At 47.9% G+C, this 18329-nt stretch overlaps 1 protein-coding gene across 1 annotated transcript; it reads right to left on the bottom strand.

Moving 5' to 3' along the window:
- Positions 1-651: 651 nt before the first annotated feature.
- MFAP3L (microfibril associated protein 3 like) lies at positions 652-15919 on the bottom strand. The gene is made up of 2 exons (XM_069493308.1): positions 15593-15919; positions 652-2487 (listed from the first exon to the last, which is right to left on the bottom strand). The coding sequence occupies exons 1-2, from the start codon at positions 15888-15890 to the stop codon at positions 1556-1558; spliced, it is 1230 nt and encodes a 409-aa protein (XP_069349409.1). The 5' UTR covers positions 15891-15919; the 3' UTR covers positions 652-1555.
- Positions 15920-18329: the final 2410 nt, after the last annotated feature.

The following is an 18329-nucleotide window of genomic DNA, read 5'->3' on the forward strand; positions in this document are numbered from 1 at the left end:
AGAAGATCCACAATTTGTTTAAAATGCTACGATTTTTCAACACCGACTCTCTGTTTGACCAAACAACGGAAATGTCAGGTCAGTGCAGAGATGACAGCAAAAATCCTCAAAGTAATTTTTGAGTGAAAAAGTGCAAGCTGTCAATAATGGTTTGGCTCTGTGAGACACCTGAATCCTTTAAATGGCGCTTGGAGCTCATCCAATCTGCCTTGTAGCACAGACAGGGAAACTGAGGCCGAGATGTGCCCTGAGCCAGGCAGCTGGTTATGGGCACAGTCAGGTAAAGGTACTAGCCTTCGGATGACTGGTTTTGTCGTCTTTCCGTAACGTCACGCTGCCGCACGTGTAACGGCTTTCTCAGGGGACTGAATGACTCAAAGCCCTGGCGTGAGGTTTGGCGCACGGCTCCCCACGCCATCACCCAGCCTCTCACGCTTCCCTGCAGGGACCCACGGTCAGCCACGCGGCTCACACAGGCGGACCCGGCTACTCGACTTCGCAGACCTGTATGTGCTGCCCTACAGCACGTGTCTGCACCACCTGGCGGCACACGGTCCCCGCAGGCCTGCCGGGGAAGCCCGGGTTCCACAGCCCACAGGAATTCATCAAATGCCTCCGTCTTTGGAACCAATAAATTCTCCAGGCAAAGAATCAGTCTTGTTTGGAGGATGATGTTACTTAAGCGTAAACAGCGACGTTCACGGGTCGCGTGGGTGTATTTAACCTTCGCAATCGCCCTCCACACCTCCGCTGAGCTCACCGAAAGGCTCTCGGAATCAAACGGGTAAACACATTTTTATTGGGCTATTAAAGTGCTATTCTGGGGCAAAGTGTTTCTCAGTTTCACGACAGCAGCTTCATTGGAAACAGAAAAGGCTTTCTGTGGAAATAGGCCTGGGGAATGAGAAAAATAACGAGCCTAGTAACAACTTTGGAACGTTACAAATGACGTGTAGACACCGCCCTGGTACTGGTGACCGGTACCAAGGCCTCTGAGGTACATGTTCTAGCAAAAGATAAAGACAGAATGGCAAAAAGGGCTAAACCAGAGAGAGCAATTAGTATTAATATAATAACAACTACTCCATTATAAAGGAACAGGGAAGCAATTAAAACTGAGAAGAAAGTGCAACAAACCCAAGTACGTGCATTTGCTATTGTAGCAGACCTATAATGGTTAAAAGGAAAAGCAATGCAGTATGCATTGGACAGGGCTCTTGACCCAGAGTATCTCACAGCGGTGTACTCTCTGCCAAAGGGACGTCACCGATTAAGGTATGTGGCAGAGAGCAGCCTCTAAAATTCATGTCACACGGACAGAAGACACCTTCTGTCTGAGAGTATCAATTCTGCACCCTGATGTTTCTCGCGTCCTTTCTCCCGGGGAAATTCCAGCCACACGAACTGCACGCGGGTGTGTCCCCTGCCCGAATGGCGTCCCTCCGACCCAAGGGCGAGAGTCTCCTGGTAAGGCTTAGCGGCAAGTGCGGACTACATCTGTATCACAAGGCGCAGCCCTGGTTTGCTTGATATGCATAGCTCTTCGGGGTTGATATTAGACATGGCTTTCATAAATAATGCAGGTGTTTTTGTCACATGTCACTGCTGGCTCTGTGGTTTCCAGGTGAGCTGGCGGCAGAACTCTGTCTGCTGCCTCGACAGGCGTCGGCTCTTCAGAGGTGAGCTCCGTGGAGGTCACGTCGGTAGAGGGCTCCGCAGTTTCGGGGGAATGTTCCGCCGATGGCTCCGTCTCCTCTTCGTCTTTGACGTCAAACTGCACCCCGTCCTGGTCGTCCACGTGCTCTTTCTTGGACTGCGGGTGGACAGACACCTTGATGGCGATCTGCTGAGGCTGCTCGTGCAGCGAGGAGGCGTCCGAGTCGGCGGTGGGCGAGTCGCTGCGCTGCAGAGCGTTGGGGATCGTGTAGACCTCGTCCCTGTCCGCGGCCTCCTGGCCCTCTGGAGTGTGCCTCACGAAGTTCTGGCCCTGCTCCTCCAGCCCAACCACCTCCATGATCTCCTCCATGATGGTCCTGCAGTTCATGATGAGGGGCGGCAGGGGCACGCTCCTGGCCAGCTCCTCGATGTAGCGTGCAAACTCCATGGTCTTGAACTGGGTGACTTTGGCAAGCTCTAGGGTTTTGGCTGAGGTGATGATGGGGATGCGCTTGGCGATCTCGAACGCCTTCTGCAGCTTCTCCGCGCCCTCCGTCCTGAAGAACTCGTTGATGGCTTTCTCGGTCTTCTTCAGGTGGCTGCTCATCATGCACAGGCGGGTGACGTTGAGGACCATGACGACGGTGAAGGCCACCAGGCAGACCACCATGTAGTAGACGCCCATGTCCCCGGAGGTGAAGATGACACGCAGGGTCACCGTGTTGTTCACGGTGCCGTAGACGTTGGAAGCAACACACGTGTATTTGCCTCGGTCTGAGAAAGACACCTTGGTGATGTTCAGGAGGCCGCTGTCGTGCATCCGCCACTTTCCTGTGGGAAGGGAGAGGAGAGAATTCAACCCAGGACATTCGGTTCCCGTCACTACAGACGTGTATGTCTCTAAGAACACCTGCTACCACTGAGGAACATTTAATGTGCCCACCATGGCCAGAGAACGACACGTGTTGTCTCATCTTCACAACACCTCTGCAAAGCAGGCACCAACACTGGCCCCATTCTATAGGATGAGGAAACTGAGGCACAGTTAGATTAAATGACCTTCTGAAGTCCACTGGTTTGGAAGCAGAACTAGAAGATAAATGTGCACTTAAAAGCTGTACTTTTTTTTTTTTTTTTTTTTGAGACAAGAGTCTTGCTCTGTCGCCCTGGCTAGACTGCAGTGGCTTCATCACAGCTCACTGAAATTTCAAAGTCCTGGGCTCAAGCGATCCTCCTGCCTCAGCCTCCCAAATAGCTGGGACTACAGGTGCACACCACCATGTCCTGCTATTTTTTTTTTCTATTTTTAGTAGAGACAGGGTCTCTCACTCCTGAGCTCAAGCAATCATATCCCGCCTCGGCCCCCTAGAGTGCTAGCATTACAAGCATGAGCCAAGGCTGCAATCTTAACTACCAAACTACATTGTGTAACCCCAAATCCTAGTGAAAAATCAGAGAAATAATCTGAAAGACACTGTGTTCTCATCAAAGAATTCCTTAATTGTAGCATTGGATTTTCTAACCTGTCTGTGAGCATGAATACATGTTCACTGGGGAGTTTAATTCAATTAAATTATAACTGTTTACCTGGGTTTCTCGTATTTGAGATTGAAGTTATCCTTGTATGACCTCAGTTAATTAAAACGTAACATGTCATTAATTTTGAGAATCTACAATGAATGGTCTATCGTATTTAAAGTTACAAGCTAATGATGTGAATATTCAGAGGCTGGATATGAATTAATATCCATTTGTTTTAGCCTTGCAAATGAATTACAGACCCACCAAATGGAAAATGAGCTGGACACGAAGGAGAATGCACACTGATACGTGCGATTTTTCTTCCCCTCCGCCTCCCTCTCGGGAAAGGATCTGGCGCTGCCCTGGGAACGAGGTGCTGAAGCCAGTGAAACACCGCAGTTTGGATTAATCCTTAGTCTGCCTGTCTACCTGCAGCCAGAAGACCCCTGGGCAACACGATATCAGGTTTGGCTTCAGGGTCTTAGGTCTGTGCCCTTCCGAATCCCCCTGCCTCCCCGGACGGTCCCACACAGCACACAGGGTGGCCAGGTTTCTCCTTACAACTCCAACCGGAGTTGTAAGGAGCGGGCAGACATTTCTCCGTAAGAGCAACCAGACAACTAGGGAAACTGCTCCCAAGAGCTGGGCAATTTAACACATAGTTTCCTTGGAAGTATCCAGGATTACACTGTATTTTACTTGTTTGCTCCCCTCATGGCAGTGAGTTTTAATTCTAATTAAAAGTCTGGTATTTCCCAAAAGCAACTTTTTTTTTTTTTTTTTTTAAATCAGTCTCATGAGCACCTCAGCGACCAGGGTCTCTGTGACTGAATCGACAGAGAGCCTGTCTTCCTGCAGGGTCCTCTGCTGCCAGAACATTCCTAAGGAGGCTGGGCGGAGCACTGAGGCCCCTCCGGGGTCCACACCTCTCCCCACCTGCTCGCTCTGCCGAACCCGGCAGGAGCCTCTGCGTAGACGCTGTCACACTACTGCGCCTTCTGAAAGAACATCTGTGAGGAGCGGTTCCTGGTGTCCCCGAGTAACCCTCTGCTAACAATTCAGCCAGTGTATTTCCCCTAAGAGAAAACACTGGCTTAGAAAATTCTGGTGAATTTTCAGTTTCTTGTGAATGTGTACGAACAGACAAGCCTGCCACCCAGTCTGCGAACTTCTCGCTCACTCGGACGGAGCGTGGGCAAAGCCTCCACCTCCTTCATGCCCTGCACGTACAGTTTGGTGCTGCAGCTGGAGACTCATCCCAATATACAATGACCGAGGCGAGGAAAATTACCGTATCGATTTATTTTCTTATAACTTGCATGTCTCATAAAAGTAGACTACAGCACACATAGAAAAGAACAAAACGAAACTCTACTTGATTGAAAGCTTGTTCTCTATGGGAGACACCGGGTTCCAGAGACTCACAGACTCTCCTTGCAGTATTTCCTTGTTTTGTGGGAAAACATAGCAGGAACTAGGATGGAGGAGGGTGAGAACATGAGGTTATCTGTACGGGGAATGGTTTGGGTCCATTCTTTTACCCCTTCCCACCCCCCTTCTGTGGGGAAGTTATCTGTGGACACAGGGCAGAGCGGTCTGAACCCGGCCGCAGGGGAGAAGCGGAAAAGAGCCCAGTCCAACTGCAACACAGCCTCCTCCCCACACCTGAACAAGTGCAGTGACGACTGGATTCTAACCATACAGCTAGACTCTAGTTATAATTCTAGTATGATTTTTATTATAGAAAACTAAAGTGCGAAAATACTAGTTATAATGTCTCAACGCTTTCCTCTACTGGATATTTAAAAATGTTTCTGAACTTGAACTTTATGGTTATTTTCAGACATGTTTTTAATTTCTATTGACATGTATTTATCTAATCTGAAACCAAGCTGTTCAATTCCGACAACAATTTATAGACACTTCAAAAGTTTCTTGCCACATTGTTAAAAGGGGCAAAGCCGGGAATCAAACACAACCTAATTAGGTGACATGTGGTTCATTTTGGGGAAACCTGTGAGAGGTCTCACAGATAAGGTATTACTTAGGAGCATATTCCGATTCTTAGCCCAGGACAATAGGTCCTTAGACTAAAATTTTTTTAAACTTTAGCCAATTCTTAACCTCATTTGTTCTTAAAATGTGAAGCCCAGCCATGTATCTGTGAAGTGACTATTTTGACTTAACTATAAACCATGACAAACATGAATGCATACATTAGAATCCTCAAACAGCTGGGTTATTGCCTACAATAGGAGCTGCAAACTCTAGTTAAATGACTGAGATCGCAGCTATCTCTGCCAGGAATTTCTTCTTTCCAATCTAGGACAAGGAAACTGAAACATCTCTTCAGTTTTCAGTCCTTTCCCAGATTCCTCTCAAACACCATCCTTATCTTATGGATTAAGGTAATTGTGTAATGACCCTGAGGCTTCTGCTCGGGTGAGATATGGCGAAATGAGCATGTGACCTGGAGTCAACACGCTGTTACCAGACCACAGAGCGAGCCCAAGTCTTTGGAAGCCAAAACACACGCATTTCCAAGAACTGTAACAGAACTAAGGTTCCGACCTCAAAAGTTATGTACATCTGTGTCTCTTTCTTTCTCTCTCTTCTTTTTCTTTCTTTCTTTCTTTCTTTTTTTTTTTTTTTTTTTGAGACAGAGTTGCTCTGTTACCTGGGCCAGAGTGCAGTGGGATCATCCTAGCTCACAGCAACCTCAAACTCCTGGGCTCAAGTGATCCTCCTGCCTCAGCCTCCCGAGTAGCTGGGACTACAGGTGCCATCACCATACTCGGCTAATTCTTTTCCATTTTTTAGTTGGCCAGCTAATTTTTTCCATTTTTAGTAGGGACAGGATCTCGCTCTTGCTCAGGTTGGTTTCAAACTCCTTAGCTCAAGCCATCCTCCTGCCTCGGCCTCCCAGAGTGCTAGGATTACAGGTGTGACCTGCTGGCCTCTCTCTTTTTTTAAAGGCTGATACATTTCTTTCTTTCTGGGAACTAAGATTCCACATACTTCCTCTCAGCCTCAGCTTGCCCTTCCATTAGTGAAAAATAAAGGTTTCTGCACGTTCAACCACCAGACACAGCTCTGAAAACTGAAGATGGTGTGAAATCTATTTGGGGGTCCCCTCACATCAGCCTGGGGCCACGCTGGAGAAGAATCCCGACACGGTCCCGGTCCCGCTGGGAACGTCTTGAGAACGTTCTTTGTGCTGCACGTTACCATTCACCGCAGTCTATAAACACCTTTCCCTGTGACTCATTCTGGAAGGGTCCCGACTTCGGCTACAGAAAGTCAAGGAAATACAAACACCCACGACGACCGTCACCAGAGATCGTCAGTGCTATGCACGAAGCAGGCGCACACGGTGCCGTCCCCATGTATTTTAAACTGTAACTGAGTGGGAATGTCAAAGTTATGCACTGAATTTTCATGAAGCTGCACCATTTTAGCACAGATAAAAACCAAAATGTTAACAGCTGATGCCAAGTCAGTTCTACATGCAATGATTCTGGAGGAGATAACACAGGCAGACGTGTAACCGCCCCTTTCAGAACATGACACGAAACACCCTGATGCTCTCCACGCGGTGCACTTCCCGTGCCTTGCTCAGACTGTCGTCCCCCCTTGGAACGGCCCCTCCTCCACCCCTCCTCATCCCACTCCTGTCCTGGAAGGTGACACACACCTGAGACTTTGGGCTAAAATGCTGACACATGCAACAGAGGAAGGGTTGCTACCTCTCTCTCGGAGATGAGAGATTGCTAGGGACCTGTCCGTCTTCCCCACGAAACTCCAGGCACAAGAGTGACACATGAAAACCTCCTAGAGGTGAACACAAGCATTGTGGGGACAATTTCTCCTCTGCAAAGAGAAAAGCTAACAGATGTTATTTTTGAGCTGCACCACAGCACGTGTGCGATGCTGCACAACGGAGCTGGCATTTTAGAAGGGCAGTGATCCTTTTCATCTTGTTCACTATTCAGTCAACAGGGAGCATCGAGCAAAGCGTGCACCAGGCTCCGTGCCAGAGGACGAGGATACAGAGGAGTCAGATGTGATCCCGAGTGCAAAACACATCCAGTCCATGGGGGAAACACAATGCAACAGAAAACCACAGGCTCACGTGGCAAGTGTGGTGGCACGTGGGGGCAGGGTGGAGGAGGGGACAGGGAGGAAGAGCTCCCCAGAGGGGGCAGTGTCTGCCGGTACAGGTTAGGAGAGGCATGGGGTAAGAGAAGGGACTTTCACGAGAGAGAACACAGCGCAAGCTGCTGATCTGACAAGCGGGCGGAAAGCAGAGAAGGGCAGGATGGCAGAATGCAGGGCCGGGTTACAAGGACGGCTTCGGAACGCGCAAGGGCTTTATCCTCATCCTGCGGGAGAACAAGAGCCCTCCTGCTTTTGAACCTCATTTTGTGTGACTTTCCACCCCTCCCCCCCTACCCTACAGGCTTGCCTTGTTTCCTTACTCAGAGGGGCCACGGGACCCTCCCACGTGCCTCCTCTCTGCCTGGGGAGGACTCCCCTCTTCCCACTCCAAGTCCCCGCCTGACACGCTCTCAGCCCAGTGAAGACACCACCCTGGCATCTCGCCCCACGCCCTGGGGGAGCGCGCTGAGCTCGGCATCAGCGGAGAACCCTGAAAGTCGAGCAGCAGATGCAGCTACGCATCTGGGAACTTCAAAAATGAGGAAGGTGATACTGCAAACCAGTGCGGAGAGGCTCGTAGAATAAATGACTGCTCATTTGAAAGAAAATAAAGGTAAGTTCCTACTTTATGTGACACATAAAAATAAATTCCAAGTACTCTGCAGATTTAAATGTAAAATTAAAAGTACAAAATCAATAGAGGATATAAAAATGTTTTTATGACCTTCGTATAGGAAAGCCTTTTCAAGCATTTCGAGAATCTCAGAAGCTATAAAGGAAAATGCTGATGGATCAGATTTCCCCCAAATTTAATTTTTTTGCAATGTCAAATTTGTCATATTAAAGTTAAAAGCAAATGACTGGGAGAAAATTCTAGAACATTTGACAAATGCTGACCATAAAACAAAGAACTGCTATAAATCGAGCAAGACAAACCCAAAAGAAAAAATGGGAAAAGGAACAGATAATTCACAAAAACAAGGAACGTGAATGGTGCCTTATGCGTACAAAATCGCTGATGATTAAATTATAACTAGACTCAGAGATATTTAAGTGATTTTTAAAACAGAACTTTTTCCCGTTCCCGACTGGCGAGGTAAGGGCAGGCCCTGCTTCCACCCCGCGCTGCTGGGGTGACGGGCCGGGCGCCCCCCGCCGCGCAGGGCAGTGGGTGTGTAAAGCTGCCGCAAGGCTGACGCGCAGACGCCCGTCACAGTGTAACATAGGCGGAACCCATGACCCGCTTCAGACTTCTTGAAATTCTTCAAATCAGGCAAGCCTAGGTTGACTGCAAAAACATTAACGAATGTAAGAAAATTAAGGTAATGCAAAAAGTTTCTTTTTACGAATAGCGTTTCTCCCCGGGGATAGAGTTCCAGAGCCTTCCTCCCCAGCCTTCCTCCCCTGGGAGAAGCCACGTCAGGACAGCGGCTGACGGGGACCACTGAGCTCGCCGTGGTGGCACGTGCACAGCACAGCGCAACGTCATGGCAACAGGACAGTGCCAGCTAGATCCCCAGGAATAAGAAAAGTGACCAACAGTGTCACATGGCCACAGCTGAACCTGTGAATGGCAAGAGATTCTGTGGCGGGGAGGGGGGACGGGGGGTATCGTGACTCTAGGGAAACCGACATGACACCCTCGGAACCACCGCTCACGCAAACAACTTCTGACACATCTTGGAACTGGAGAGCCACCGGGAAAGTGACAGCACAATCTACAAAGACACTGTAATTACAGCTTTCCTCCAGACACCGTGTCGTGGAAATCCTGACTCTTTCTGGCTTTTCCTGAGGATCACTGGGCGTTAAAAATTAACATCAGATGCAAACGCCAGGCTCTTAGAATTTCTTTCGAATTACTTATTTGGGTAGAAAGACTTCTTTTTCGTTAGATATCGCTTTCTGTGAATGCGTATGGGTAAACAAAGTGATGGATGGTTTGTCTACATCTCCAGTGAGTGGCAGAAAAGATTAAAACTCTATTCACGACCCTGTTTAGAGACTTAGACTTAAGCTTCACACACCCGTGATTTTCAAGGAGGAGGGTTCAATCCGCCAAACAAGCATGTTATTTTCTTGAAAACAACTTAAAAACATTCCAATGATGAGAGTTCCAATACATGTTTATGCAAACATAAATGAAAGACATTCACTCGGATGAGCACCACGCTGAAGCAGCACTCATCAAATAAGCACAAAACGTGTGCATATGTGTTTGTGTCTATAAATATGCATATTTTGAACTAGTGAAATATGGGCTGCTGAGGAGAAAGGACCTGTGCCTTTTTATAAAACGTAATTGAAAACAAGTTTGGCACCGCATGGCTGCACCTGTTCCCAGGCTTACTCGGGAAATGACAGCTCCTTGAAGCCACCGCAGAGTCAGGTCATAAAGTCCACAAGCTGCGAGGGCTCCTGTGCCCTCAGCCCCATCCACAATCCTCCCAAGGGGCCCCTTCAGAAAGCGCTAGGGCAGCTCTGACAAGCTGTTTCCTCAGTGGAGCAAAGGCGGCTTCGGGTAATACAGGCTTGGCTCAGCTTTCAGCTCAGCAAGGTGGGGGTGGGAGGATTGTGCTGTTCATAATCTGTTTTGTGCTGCTTAGAGTATTAACATCTGAAAAGAACCCACTGTCTTTTTATTTCCTGGAAAAGGAGACATTTGTTCCTCTAACTAGTTTGATCTGGTAATCTTAATTTTTAAAAAAGCGTCAAGCATGTAAATGCCATGCGGGTTCTGAGAGTAGCTACAGGTGGTCTTCCAAAACAAGAGCACCCTATGCTTGGTTCCTATAAATAATTTCCATCTTGGGATTCTCAGCTGTCATCCTTATCTGAGATGGATCTGGAAGGGTCTTTTCACTGCTAAGACTAAAGCCACCTCGGCTCCCATCCCAAAAGGAGCACAACTCACTCAAGAAACACAAGAATGGTGGTTACCAGGTTAGCTCTTGATAGGACTCAATCTGGAAAATGAACCTGAGTACCATAAATTAAACTGCTTTTATGGGAAAATGCATTATGGGTTCAAACACCTGGCTCAAACATCTACTTTGGAATGATTTTTTACGGGGTGCTCCTTTGGGTTTGACCAGGTTTCTCCATGTTAGTGCCACCGGCAGTACCCTGGCCTCTGCCCACTGGATGCCAGTGGCAGAACCTCCCACCCTCCAATCCCTGTTGTGACAACTAAAAATGTCTTCAGACCTTGCCCACGTCCTCTTGCAGGGGAAATAGGTCCCAGTTAAGAACACTGGGTTAGGTAAATGCAAAGTTCATCTTGTGCAGTAATACACTTTGTAATTTTCACATACGCTGCTCTTTTCAGAGGTAGAAGCACAGTGGATGTCAAAGGCCCTTTGTGCACGCCTGTGACCGAGTCCCCCTGACAGTTCCAAACCTGCTGCAGTGGCAGTCGCAACATTTTGAAATTTCACGTCACATTTAAGGGACACAAATTTCTTTTGTATTTACTGAGCTTTTAAAAGGTTGAGAAATTGAGATAGGAAGCGTTACCCAGAAAACTATTTTCTTTCTTTACAAAACACACTATATTGAGAAACAGAGATTCGAGCATTTGAAATCTCTTACTGTGAGGAGAGAGTACAATATCAACAATAACAACGGCAGCTGCCGTTTACCCAGAGCGTGGTATGTTTTAGATACTATGCTAAGCATTCAATATATAATTTCAGACCCACAACCCCACTTGGTAGTAAAAAAGGATTATCTGTATTCAACAGATGAGAAAACTGTGGCTCAGGAAAGTCAAGGAACTTGCTCAAAGACAGACTATGGGTTGATTCTTCTGAAATTCCAATAGCATATTCATAATTACAAACATCGTGTTTAACGTCTCCTGATGAGTTTATCTCAAGTATTTAATGTGCTAACAAGGACTGCAGCACGATATTCTCATAGGTTAATACGCTATTGCACACTGATCTTAGAGGTAACGGATGATTTACACTGAATACCGCGGGCACTGACCTCCTGACACATGTTAAGTGGGGAGGTGATAACCACAGCCCTAACCACTGGCTGGCACAGCTTGCTGGCGTCCCTGCAGAACTAGTCAAAAGGCATACTGCAATCTAGTCAAGGGATCTGTAAAAGCAGAGGGGTAAAAACAATAGTAATGTAAACTAAAGATAAAATTTATAATAACGAATCCCACGCTACAGCAGTTGCGACAATTATGAACTTTGCACAATTCAGCTAGATTTACTCCTGTGCACACTTATTATTAAAGAAAATCCTTAATTGTTTCTGGTGACAGGACACTACAAGAGCATGGGAAACAAATCCACAAAAAAATTGGAAGCCTAACTTACAAGAAGAATTTCAAACATTCCCTAATGAACCAGGTGTGTTGATGGGGACCTATACAACAGAGCTGACTTTCTTGAGAACAGCTTGTCACTCATCATCTGATGAAGGTGCTGATATGGTTTAAAGTCACGGTAAGAAGCCACAGCAAAAATACACTGGATAACTAGTACCTAAAATAATTAGGACTTTTTCATAACATTTCCCAGCAAATACACATTTCTACTCACTTCTAGCAAAAGGAAAACCGACAACAGTACATTCTGTGGTGATTTGTGGTCATTCATATCGCTTGAATTCTGAGTTATTCTGGCAACACAGTTGGTGGCCCACCCAAACACATTCTTTGGTGACGATCCCCCCAAATCTTCCAGATACAGATTATCCGTTGGCCTCTCCTGATCCCCTGGAGCTGAACCGACAAGCACCAGGGAAGCCAAGCGAACCAGCTGCCGCTCCGCCAACGACAGGAACAGCCCCGCGCTTCCTGGGACAGGAGGAGCCTCGCGGACAGCAGCTGTCTCACCTCTTCAGCCCAGAAACGACACTGCTCCTTTCCAGGCGGATCACAGAGCGAGGGCTACTGCGCTTCTCCAGCAACTTACCAGGCGATCTTGAACACGTTTGTGTGTGTGTGCCACGCTGGCACAAACCCTACCCCTACCCTGTCCAACTTTGATACTGATGGTTACGGCGCCTTTTCCATCCAGGAATCCTGTTCACATTCACTCAGTCTGGCTAGATGCTCCTCGACATGTGTCCCCTACAGATACCTAAGGGACAATGCTGGCCATTCTCCGGTTGTGTAGTATACTCTCCAGTCACCGGCTTCTCATCTGTATGTGCAAGGACTAATGACATCTTGCCTCATCACAAGGATTAGAAATAACATATGTAAATTGGTACAAGGGCTTCATAAATGGCAGCAGTTAGTTAAGACATTAATGTTGGTAGTTTGGCTGTAGCAGTAGTCCCAGTGTACCTAGGTCAGGTTCTAGAACATTAGCATCATTTTTCATACTATATTCAGTCACCTCTTTGAGCTATAAATGAAACACTGCTCCACTTAAACTTCTAGCCTACTGGCCTGAAAAGGGAAATCTCCGCCCATGTTATACTATGGGCATTTCCCCCATCAGAAACGAAAAGTTAAAGACTATGGGTTCCAACAGGCCATTCCAGCACTAAAATTCTAGTATTTTCTGAGGAGGAATCTCTCATTGCCGCTATTGTCTACATGTTGCTTGGTTGTTAGGTACACTACCCCATGCTACTCGTGCTCTGAAATTACTATCAGTATGCCTTGTAATTACAAAAGCTGAGCTGGAACATCACGTACTAGTATCACAAGTTCTTTTTAAAAATCGAGAGTGCATCTTCCTTAAGAGATTTAAAATAGCTAACTGATTTATCAGCACGGCTCCTGGCCACAAACCAGACGAGCGCGCCGAATTCTGCCAAGCAGTGCCCTGTGCCCAAAGCTTTCGCCTGGCCACCACCAGTCTGGGCTTTGCTGACGTGCTACTGGTGTGGACCAACCATAGCATAACTATAATCAAAAGCAAACGGAGACAAACCTGACTACCATCTAGTTCTAGTTCGACACCCTCAATATATAGATGTCTGGGGCCAGGCGCGGTGGCTCACGCCTGTAATCCTAGCACTCTGGGAGGCCGAGGCGGAAGGATCGCTCGAGGTCAGGAGTTCAAGACCAGCCTGAGCAAGAGCGAGACCCTGTCTCTACTAAAAATACAAAAGAAATTATCTGGACAGCTAAAAATATATAGGAAAAATTAGCTGGGCATGGTGGCACATGCCTGTAGTCCCAGTTACTTGGGAGGCTGAGGCAGGAGGATAGCTTAAGCCCAGGGGGTTGAGGTTGCTGCGAGCGAGGCTGACACCACGGCACTCTAGCCCGGGTGACAGAGCGAGACTCTGTCTCAAAAAAAAAAAAAAAAAAAAAAAAAAAGATGTCTGGGACCGAGACGCTCGCCAAGACCACGTCGGTAGTCACAGGGCCTTTTCATCAAGACACCACACGCGCGTCTCTGAAGCAGTGAGGCACTCCGCTTTGGGACAATACTCAAACCGTGACTGAAATTCAGGCCCCAGCACTGAGTCGTCCCCTGGTTTTCTTCCACTTTAGGCTCAGGAGTCTAGTGTCCAGTCCCAACTCTTTGGCATCCACGGATAACCTCTGCTTCAGGGCCCAGTGAAAGGCAGATCCAGGTCTGGAGTCCTTGCTCCCCTCAATCCAGTCACCCCAATATCCCTGGCAGCAGCCCAGCCCCACAGAAAGACCTGACACGGTGTCTGTGTCACCATGGTTACTGCCCTCCCTTCGCAGGGGTGACATCACTGCCATGTGACCTGAAGGGACGCTAGTTGTGGGCTACACGGTCGTGTTCCCTCACCTTTCCACCGTCAGTAGTGAGGCTTCTGGTCACAGCCCCTTAAGAACAGCGGGACTTTGGGAAATTTGAGCAAAAGGGGACTTGGACTATAATGTCTTTCAGGTCCCTTCTAATTTAAAATTTCTATGGTTCCACAATTTTACTTGGTGGGGAAAGAGTGCCAGTCTCCTAGGTTAAATGTGATTGATAATACATATGTTTCGACTTAAGGGAAGAAGCTTCACGGCGCTGTACGACCTTGAACGGCCCAAGTGATAGCACTACAGTGAGGCCACACCCCGGCTCGTGAGACGCCTGCAGCTGCAAGAAACACCACTCACCGAGCTCCTAAGGAGACAGAGGCATTAGCCTCTATTCTCTTTTCAGAGCAATTTAGACAAAAAAGAGGCAAAGATTAAAAATGTAGCTTCTCCTGGAGCAGAAACTCTTCTGGGGATTGTCCTTGGTGACGGGGCTGTGGGGCGGGAGGGAGGGCCATGTGCGTGGAAGAAACAAGCTGCTACTTGGGAACAATGGTCTTTTCACTCCCTGCCCCCAACCTCCTACTTCAGCACACAGTAAGTGCTGAGCAAAGTGGATTAACTCCTTCCGGTCACTCAGGGCAGGCTGGGGGCTGGGGTTTCCAGACAATTGCTTCTCACATCTCAGACAAGAAATGTTCTGATCCCTGATGACCCAATCCTCTCCCAAGCTAGAGTCTTTCCCCAAGGAAGCTCGGTGCTTAGAAGGTGAGTCACAGCTTTTGGCCAGAAACTCGTTCATTAAAAACCAAACACTCTATTATTATTAACGCATCCTCCCTCCTCTTGGCCTCAGTCTGGAAGCCTCAGCCAGGTCTCAAGGAACACAGAACCATCCCAGCCGGTGAGTAAGACCTTGCACAGAGACTTCTTTTAGGATGTGTGGTCTTTAAATCCACAGTCACTGAATTAAACTGACATGTACTGAGAAACAACCGCTATATTGTTTATTGGAGCCATTTCCATGAAAGAAAACAAAACTCCCTTATAAATGTGTAATATATGCTTAGAGAAAATCCACTCTACACTTGTCCCTATAACGTTTTGAATGCATTCAGCAGTCCCCAGCCTTTTTGGCACTAGGCACCGGTTTCATGGAAGACAACTTTGCACGGACCGAGGGTGAGGGTGGTGCGTCGTGGCTGGGGAGACGGTGCGGAGCTCAGGTGCCGAGACGTGGCCCGTTTCCTATCAGGCCACTGGCCTGTACCGGGCTGTGGCCCAGGGGTTGGGGACCACAACTTATATTACAAAATTCCAAGACGATCGTGAAAAAACTTCAATGTTTGTCCTTCGTCTTCTGAGTCAATGAGTGAAAAAAATGAATTAACTACTGCTTTGAATCCTAAGGACACATATTCTCTCTCCCGCCTTAGAAAACCAAGACAAAATGAGATCTTTAAACGACCCGCATGAGAACAACTAAGCTTCGGGGTCCTGGCTCCAAAGCCCGTGTTTGTGTTTTATGACACGTGACACAACTTTAAAGCCTACCTCCTCCTCTCTCCTTCTCGTCCTCGTCTTCTGACAGCAGCTTGCCCACGGAATTGTACCACTTGAAGTGCGGGTCGGGGATGCCATAAACGCTGCAATTAATCAAGGCACTGTTCCCTTCCTTGACTATGATATGGTCAGTCCTGGCAATGACCACGGGCACAGCGCCCAGGCCCACGGCCGTGCCATTTAAAGTGCTGTTAGTCACACTCTCAGCAGGTGCCAGAGTGGACGCTAGGATTAACAAGGGCACAGAAGGTAGAAAGCACACGGTCGGATGGCTCTTCCGTCGGTCCATCTTCCTCGCTTGCTCTGTAAGGCAACAGAGACACGGCCTGCCCGGGAATCTTCTACCAGACAGCACGCTGCTCAGAGCGGGCCACGGGACAAACCCATCCTGGACCCACAGAGTTGGTACTGGATTAAGAACCTGTTTGAAAAAAAATATACACACAAATATTACCACACTGGCATTCATACTTGAAAAATACTATTTGTAAAACATTAGCAGTCCAGCTAAAATACAAACCTACGTAATTTTTAAACAAAACACAACCAAAAGATGTTCTAAAGGTTGAATTATATTTTTCACAGAAATAACAAAATAAATGTTATTTTTGTCATTAAAACACGTAGCGCTTAGTAGGAACAAATGTATTATGTTACATTTACATCATACTGTTTCACAGAGTTCAAAAACTGAAGCTTCTTTCCTTCACTATCACAAGGTCTCCTTCCTCCCACCCGTGGCCTTTCTCCCCGCGGACGGCCCGACTGTGCCCCTCAGTGTCCCCTGAACCCTTCTCCCAGCCTGCGTCAGTGGTCGCGGCCTGGGCTCCGCCGGCGTTTGAAGGGCCCCTCCAGGGTCAGCCTGGCTGTCTCCTAACTCCCCGTTTCAGCTTCGGGACACTCCTTCCCCTGTCACGCAACTGCCCGTGCTCCTTTGAGCTTCGTCACCTGTCACCTAGCGCGCTCTGCTCTGTGTGATTGTGACCGGCTCCGTAAGCAAGGAAAAGTTTTTCTAATAGTGTTTTTATTTCAAATGACTTTTCAGTGTTCACCTTGTGGCTAGAGCTGGCCGCTCTAAGTGGCCTCGAATTGTAGACAGTGAGTTTTATCTCAACACCAGTAACTCAGCAACTGCAGTTTCATAGTCAGGAAAGAAAATAGCTTAGCAGACTCAGTAGGATGTGCTGACCAAGACTTTGTAACTTTCTGCTGTACTGAGGGATCCCTTGTGAGTTTCTTTCCCAGAAACAGTGGAATCTCCTTGCAGCCATGAGATAAGTGCAAAGCCTTACACCGCCTGTTTGTCCCGAGAACACAAGTGACACCCCGCCACAGATCATGCCCAAGGACCCACTGAGCAGCCCATTCCCCACGTCCCACCTGCACAAAAGGCTGAAAGAATGACCAACATTAACCCCTAACTCATTATACTACTAAAATCCCCACCCTAGGAGGGACTTATCCACCATGTTTTTGATCATGCGAGGTATGTATCAATACCAGCATGACTTGCACTGCGATTGCGTGTCCTGCATCCAACATGTACTGATGCTCACTCCCCTCATGCATTATTCATTTGACCTTCAGAAAAACCCCAGACCCCGCTGGTCAGGGAGGAGGGTTTGAGATGGTCTGTACCTCTCACCTCCCACCTCCCAGGTGACGCATCCTCTGCAATAAATTCTTTCTTCCTTGACAATCCTCATTGTGTCAGTGACTGGCTTTCTGTGCAGTGAGCAACACTGACCCTTCCCTTGTGGGTCTGTTAACATTATTTCAACCTATTATTATTATCTATTATTCTTCATCACCCACTGATGGGGAACAACACCAGGATCTGTGGGGTGACATCGTGGGTGGCTACACTTCTATGTCCAAAGGTCTAACCTTCACCTATTTCTCTCTCTTCCATTTCATCTCCTAACCCTACAGCCAGAGCTTCTCCAATGGCAGAAATTGTTATTCAATTCTGTAGACGACAAAACTGAAGATGATAAGTTAGGTTCAGACCATACATTCCTTCGGTAGGGAAGAAGAGTTTTGGCAGTGCCATAAATCTCCATGCTGTCCATTGGCCTTGAGTGCCCTCCTGCCCCAGGAAGGCGACACCTTCCTCCAGCAGCGGAAACCCCGTGGCCGAGGGAGACAGAGCAGGCTGCCCTGCATGACAGACACCCTGCTACGACTCTGGAAATGTCTTCCTTCACTGGGCTCCACTGGTGGTTTCCCTGGATCAGGGTGGCTGTGAAGATGACACACTCAGTACAGAATGGCTGTGAGGAGCACAGCCCAGGTTCTAGACAGACCGGGCCAGGATCCCGGATCTCATGGCCTTTGTCGGCTGTGTGTTTTTGGCCAAGTACATACCAAGCACAGGACAATTACAGTGTAAGGACTCACAATCAGAGGCACAGCAAGCACCTACATACTGCTTGGCTTGGTACACAAGAATTATCCCTTATTGAAATTATGCTTCTTGGAGTCTACTTTTAAGTTATGCCATTTAAGCGACATGGCTTGTTTGGGGTTTTGTTTAAAACATTATCAGTGGCCATCCCACCACCAGCAGTAGCTACACGACTTTCAGCACTGGGTCCTCGGCAGAGACTGAGTCTGAGAAGGCACAAGCTGCCCCCGGGCATTCCCTGCAGTGAGCACCTTGCAGGCAGGAGCCAGGGTCACTCCTCTGCGACCCTCTGGTGTCTCGGCCAGAGCAGGTGCCTGCCTA

Source organism: Eulemur rufifrons, chromosome 18 (genome assembly GCF_041146395.1).
Source record: "Eulemur rufifrons isolate Redbay chromosome 18, OSU_ERuf_1, whole genome shotgun sequence".
NCBI lineage: Eukaryota > Metazoa > Chordata > Mammalia > Primates > Lemuridae > Eulemur > Eulemur rufifrons.